Here is a 6057-nt window from a genome sequence, read left to right on the forward strand (position 1 = left end):
AAATTATGAAAATAATGACATTACTCACGTCCTGCTTTAGTTAGTCACGTGGACTGGGTGGGCGTGGTTTCACCACGGGTGGAGGTCACTGTTGTCGGGCAGAACAAGGTCGACGGCGTACCTTTCAGTGTGTCTGGTCAGGTTTTAGACATGGTAAGTTCCACTGTTAAATTTCTGCACCCGACAGTGTAGCACAACAGTCTTAGCGATACAGGTTATTGTACTTGTTAACTTCTTAATTGGTACGGCGGCTCACCAGTCATCACTGTGCTAACTTTCTCTTAGCTAGCTAGTTGATAGCTTGACCTTGCCTGCTAAAGTTAAAAAGGCGCACTTGCTTTAGCTAACAGCCCATTTAAGCCACATTTAACAATAACTGTTAAAAAAAAGGAAAAAAGGTAATGTTAACATAAATTACATGGCTTACGAAACAAACTTGTGTTTTCATACTGTTTTATTATTTTGTAGTTTCTATTTTTTTAAAGATTTATATGTCGAAGACCTCGGTGCACTACTGCTAGCATCAGTGCCTGAACAAGCTGATTTTTTTTTTTTTTGCGGGAAATCGCATTAAAAATAAGGCTTAGACACTATATGATCTTTACAAGGGTAGTTAATGCTAAATCTACAGTAAAGTTTTGTAACTTAAATAAGTCTGCACTTTTAAATTGGTTTTAGTGGTTGGGCCAGCAGCCATCACATGGTGGCAGTTCCGAGTAGCGAACGCATGTTAGGCACACTCGCGATCTTGTAGAGATAGGTATATTCCCGAAATATAAGCTTGTGAATTGAAATGGCTTGTTTGTTGTTTTCTTTCTTTTTTAAATTTTAAGGATATCAACAAGCCCAGAAGCGCTAACCAGACCTTATCTTCTTTGAAGTTGTCAAATGGATACATCTTACCTGAGGGCAAATTGACTCCTAATGCCCTCTTTGTTGGCGGGATCGACATGAAGGTAATGCCGAAGCTGTCAAGCCAGAAAGTATTTTCCGACATTTGCCAAAAAACGCCAGTATTTTAAGTTGTTGTAAAAGACTTGTTGACCTTTACGCTAACATATCTCATTACTGATAAAAAGTCATTTTGAGTCACACAGAATACTCCTTTCATAGGGCAGAAGCAGCAGTTGTTTTTTGAACTCTTGAATATCCTTTACTTATTTAGCTTAATACTAGTTAATATTAGAAGTGTTAATTTCAAGACAGAGCTGGTCATAGGGCAGCAGAAATTGCAAGAAAAGCAACAAAACAGTGATACGAATGTATTTTCAGTGGCTAAAAAGGACTCGATTGATTATAGTGTGGAACACAGAGTAGGGTAGAAAAACGCAGACTATTAAGGATGCTTGTAAAAGAGGTAATTTCTTTTTCTTATATGTTACAATTTGTGAATCCTGTTTACTAGAGCCCATTTACCAATATAAGCTAAAATATGACATTAAAAATTATTAATAATTAAAATTTAAATCACTTAAAATTATACATACATGCCACTCTAAATTTGGTGAATTGTGTATAATCCTTTTTTGGGGCGGGGTTTAACATATCGAGCAAAAATTTAAAGAAAAATAATTTGCTTTCTTTAACCGCACACATTTCGAGAAGAAAAAAAAAACAAACTACATGGTTCTTTTAAAACGTATTAATTAGAACATGTGGCAATAGCCAGGCACTGCAGCTCACAGTAGAGACACTACTTGAAAGGAGGAGGAGACCCCAGAACAGACCTGGGACATGCTGGAGAGATTACATCTCTCAGATGGCCTGGGAATAATAGGACTTTTCTGGGTATTTTCTTAAGAATTTTGTTTATAAATCTATTGAAAATCACATGAAAACGAAGAGATTTGTCAGGAGCCTGTGGAGTCAGGTGTGATACACCCTGGACAGGTTACCAGTCTGCTAAAAATCTGGTTTCTCTCTTCACTTGTTTTAATCTTTAGGTGGATGAAAATGAAATCCGGGACTTCTTTGCAAGATATGGTACTGTTAAGGAAGTAAAGATTATCACATACCGTGGAGGAATCTGCAAAGGGTAAGTTTTTTCTGTTCAGAGTAATTCGGGTTTTGCTCCCAGATTTTGAAGAGGTAATGAAATGACTATTGCTTCACTTTCTGTTTCAACGTACTGAGGTTAAATTTTGGAGTGTGATGATCAGATTATTGAACATGTAGAAGTATTAGTGAAGTTTATTAATCTACTTACATTTCAGACTGAATGTTATTACTTCTTTGATATATTTGGATATTCTGATTTATTTTGTGTGTTTGTTCCTAGTTATGGATTTGTGTACTTCAGTGAAGATGTCAACATTCAGTCAGTCATTGAGGTAAGAAGCCCGTCATTGGATCTATTTTGTGTCTATGCATATGTCTAATGTGGAATAATAATAATATATATTTTCTGTAAATATTTTTGCCATAGCAACAGATCAGTTTTAAGGGACGGAAACTCAAGTTGGGCCCTGCCATCATGAAAGAAAGGGTCTCTCGTATGTATTCTGTTTGTTGGGTAGTGCATGTACTTATTGTTCTGTTTTCACTAAATAGGGTTTATAATGTTAATGCCAAACTGATTCCCCCCACCCCACATCCAGGGTCGATGCCGTCGCGTCTGGTTGGCCCCGCTCCTTGGGTGAATCCCACCCAGTACTTCTACTGTGCTTGCTGCTCACCCATGGGAGGTGGGGTGCCACAACCTTCGCCCATCATAAACGGAGGCAACCCATACAATCAGGTATCTTACACTGAAATTACCTTCAGATTGTTATTGAATGTTGTTAAATGCTGATCATTTGTAATCGATAAGCGCTTGCTCACAAACTACATATTACCATAACCACCAATTTTAGATAAGAAAACATGGTTACCTTTAGATTGATCATCAAGAAAGTGCCAAAGCTATTGTAAAACACAAGTCAGGCGGCTGCTTGAGCAAAAACAAAAGAATTTCCATGTAGAAATTGATACAATAGTGTTTCCTTGGGACTGGTGGTGGTTTTTATGGGGGATAAAGTAAAAAGCAGGCTGAAACATTTGAGATGGTACTTGTTGTATCCAGTGAAACAGCACAAGTGGGGGGAGAAAAAAAAGAAGTTTTTACATCAAAATAAATGTGGTTGGGAAAAACGGCAACAGACCACTAGAAAAGGAGGAAAACAGGTGGAAGATGAGGGCAATGTGATTTGTCAGTCACAGCTGAGAAACTCCATGCAATTACTGGAGAAAAAAAACATGCATGGATGGAATAATGCCAAGAAACTAGTGCGATGATGTTCAGTGAAGTTGTTAACCTATTTTAATGAATGTGAGTTTAACAAACGGAGCTATTCAAGTTTTATCATTGTAATTTGTAAAATGTTTAGAATTTTATTGTCATGTTGGTTTTGTTTTTAGTTGGAGTCTCTTTTTAAGTATATATATATATATATATATATATATATATATATATATTTGTTTTGTGTTTTCTCCAGTGATAATACTTCTGAAATATAAAATGGAACATGTATTTGCTGAGACAGTTGGTTAATCCTCACAAAGAATAAAGTTGCAAAGTGTACAATAATGTATAACTTTAATTGAAAAGGCAACAATTGTAAGTAGCTTTGTTATAAATAATCTCCAAATTGGCCGGTTATTCAGTAAATGGTATGTTGTTTGGCTCTACAAACTCTGTGCTGTGGTTTCATGTGTTGTTACTGGCTTTGATTGCAGCCATACTCCTATGCCAACTTTGGAGGGGTCATGATCCCGCAGATGCCAGTGAATTACGCGCAGAATGCCTATGCCTATCAGGTACACGCACACAAAAACACACACCCCCACACAAAGGGTCTCGCAGCCATTGCACATATGCTCCTGCATGTGAGATGAGGGGTTCAATCTGGTTAAAGTACACCTGGCCCTGCTTACCCCACAATCCAACATACCCTCCCGTCCTCCTATAGTAGCGAGTCTGGGTTTGTCTGTTGCCCTCTGTTTGACAGCTGACGCCTCTCCCCTCATACACAGTACACCCCACCTCCCTGGACGCCGGACCAGAGGACACGGCCTGTCAATCAGGTGACTGCATTGAATAGGAGTAAGAATAGAAGTCATTAAAAAGAAAGACTAAACAGATGTTCTTTGAGAATTGGTTAACTATTGCAGATGAACCTTGTTTTTTCTTTTTCGTTTTTTCCCTTCTTTTCTTTTCCCTCCGTTTTTGGTTTGCCCCCCTAGGAACAAAAGTCATTGTTGTCCAGAACTGTGATGTCCATGTACACCACTAGATGGTGTTGTCTGGCCTGTGTTGGCATCCTGAAGAATGGCTCAACAATGCACTCTAACCTTCCCTTTTTTCCACAAAAGTTAATTTTGTGGGCTTGACAATTCATGACACATCCAGTGCTTTTCTGTTTGTGCTTGTTTTTGTAGTTGTTCATGTCTTTGAAGCACATCTATAGGATTATTCCACCAAACTCTTTTTCTTGTGTTACACTTTGTTTCCAGAGCTTTGTGGACTGTGGAGTCCAGACCATGCTGACTGTGCTGTAGTCCACAGCTACTGAGAACCATGCCAGGTAAAGCAGAACCACTGCAAATGGTTGTATTTTCCTAAGAACTTTGTTAATCTTTATTGAAGTCACACAAAGCAAAAATGTTTGACCAACGCTTTTAAAAATACTTTTTCTGTTTGTCTGTGTGATTTGGGAAAACAACTTTACTTACTTGTGATTTATTTATTTGTCCTTTCTCTGCAGGCCTCAGGGAGTCAGAATTTAGACAAGATTACACCTTGATACTCTGGACATCTGGAGTAACCCAACTCTTCAGGCTGTTTTCCAAATGCCCTCGCCTCTCATTCCATGCCTCAAACGTTTGAGAGCCATTTTAACACCAAACTGCATGATCTTTACACTTCAGCTAATCTCATCCCACAATTACAATTTGTAGTGCTGACCTGCAGTCAGCTGCTTTTAACCCACATGGATCACAGTGACAGCACAGGAAGAGCAAAGCACCCTCACCAAACCAGCTGGCACATGGGATCACTTTTTTTTTTGTTTGTTTCTTTCTTTTTAAGTATCCCAAACATAGAACGGGACGACTTTTTTAAGCCCACCTTTTGTGCTTATTTATATTTTAGTTTTAATTTACTTTTGGAATTATTTTAAATGTTTGGTTGGAGGGTTTTATCCTGTGCTTGGGCTCTCTGTACATATGTATATATTTGTATATTACTACAATGTCTTGACCTCAATCTGTTTTTTTCAGCATTGGCATATTTGTCTTCTAACTCAAGTTCTGGTCTAATGCTCCTCAGATTAATAATCTTCATTAACTTGTTTACTATAGCATAAGAGCACTTGGTCATTCCATTAATTTGGAGCGCACCACCCTCCTTTTGTTTCCTTTCTTTTTTTTTTTTTTTTTTTTTTTGGTTGTTTATTTAGATTCATGGGGTGTAGGTTGAGGCAGTAAACCAATCTCAGTCGCCTCATCATTATTACTTACTTCTCATCTTCATCATTGGTCTAATGTTTGTCCAGTGGTTCCACACTCGAGGACAATCACGGCATAATTTTTGTTTACATTAACTCATTAATCAACTCATACTTAAAAAATGAAGGACATGATTTAAAACAATATGCTGTATTTCATCTCTTTAAGACAAGGTTCACTGTTAGGGTTTAGTTTGTATTTGTTTTGGGATTTTAGTGCAGTTTACACAAAGTGTTTTACAGATATGTCATAATTGAGAAATGTTTTTAGGCATTTTTCTTCCAGTAAGTGCACTTAAAATGTGTTTGAGGTTTAATAGTAGAAGTAGCTTTGTGTGATTGAAAATGCACATCGGTGTGTGGTGTACATCACGGCTTTTCTTTGACCCAGTTCTGTGTAGTTACATATGGAGATTGACCTCTGAGGTCTTGTTGCTGTGCGCAGACATGATTGTGTTGTTTTGTTCAGAGAGCCTGGGCACAGCACTGTTAGGGTTGTTACTGTTCATGTTTTTCAGGGTTTGTTGATAAATAAAAGTTGAAATGTGTTATCATTTGAGGCTGTTAATGTTTT

At 37.7% G+C, this 6057-nt stretch overlaps 1 protein-coding gene across 4 annotated transcripts; it reads left to right on the forward strand.

Moving 5' to 3' along the window:
- dazl (deleted in azoospermia-like) lies at positions 1-6037 on the forward strand. Of its 4 annotated transcripts, none has more exons than XM_026156873.2 (10): positions 1-153; positions 834-956; positions 1944-2035; positions 2279-2330; positions 2426-2492; positions 2598-2737; positions 3715-3795; positions 3987-4062; positions 4492-4562; positions 4743-6037. In XM_026156873.2, the coding sequence occupies exons 1-9, from the start codon at positions 151-153 to the stop codon at positions 4548-4550; spliced, it is 693 nt and encodes a 230-aa protein (XP_026012658.1). In that variant the 5' UTR covers positions 1-150; the 3' UTR covers positions 4551-4562; positions 4743-6037. The 4 variants fall into 4 exon arrangements, with proteins under 4 accessions (XP_026012658.1, XP_026012659.1, XP_026012660.1 ...); XM_026156874.2 differs by having other exon boundaries at positions 4012-4062; XM_080296493.1 differs by lacking the exon at positions 1-153 and adding an exon at positions 192-398.
- The last annotated feature ends 20 nt before the right edge of the window (positions 6038-6057 follow it).

The sequence above is a fragment of the Astatotilapia calliptera genome, chromosome 22, assembly GCF_964374335.1.
Source record: "Astatotilapia calliptera chromosome 22, fAstCal68.1, whole genome shotgun sequence".
Taxonomy (NCBI): domain Eukaryota; kingdom Metazoa; phylum Chordata; class Actinopteri; order Cichliformes; family Cichlidae; genus Astatotilapia; species Astatotilapia calliptera.

Excerpts from the sequence above, each read along its gene's own strand:
- dazl (XM_026156873.2), top strand. Across the intron at positions 957-1,943 it reads TTGGCGGGATCGACATGAAG|GTGGATGAAAATGAAATCCG; the intron begins GTAATGCCGAAG and ends TTTAATCTTTAG. Across the intron at positions 2,738-3,714 it reads GAGGCAACCCATACAATCAG|CCATACTCCTATGCCAACTT; the intron begins GTATCTTACACT and ends CTTTGATTGCAG.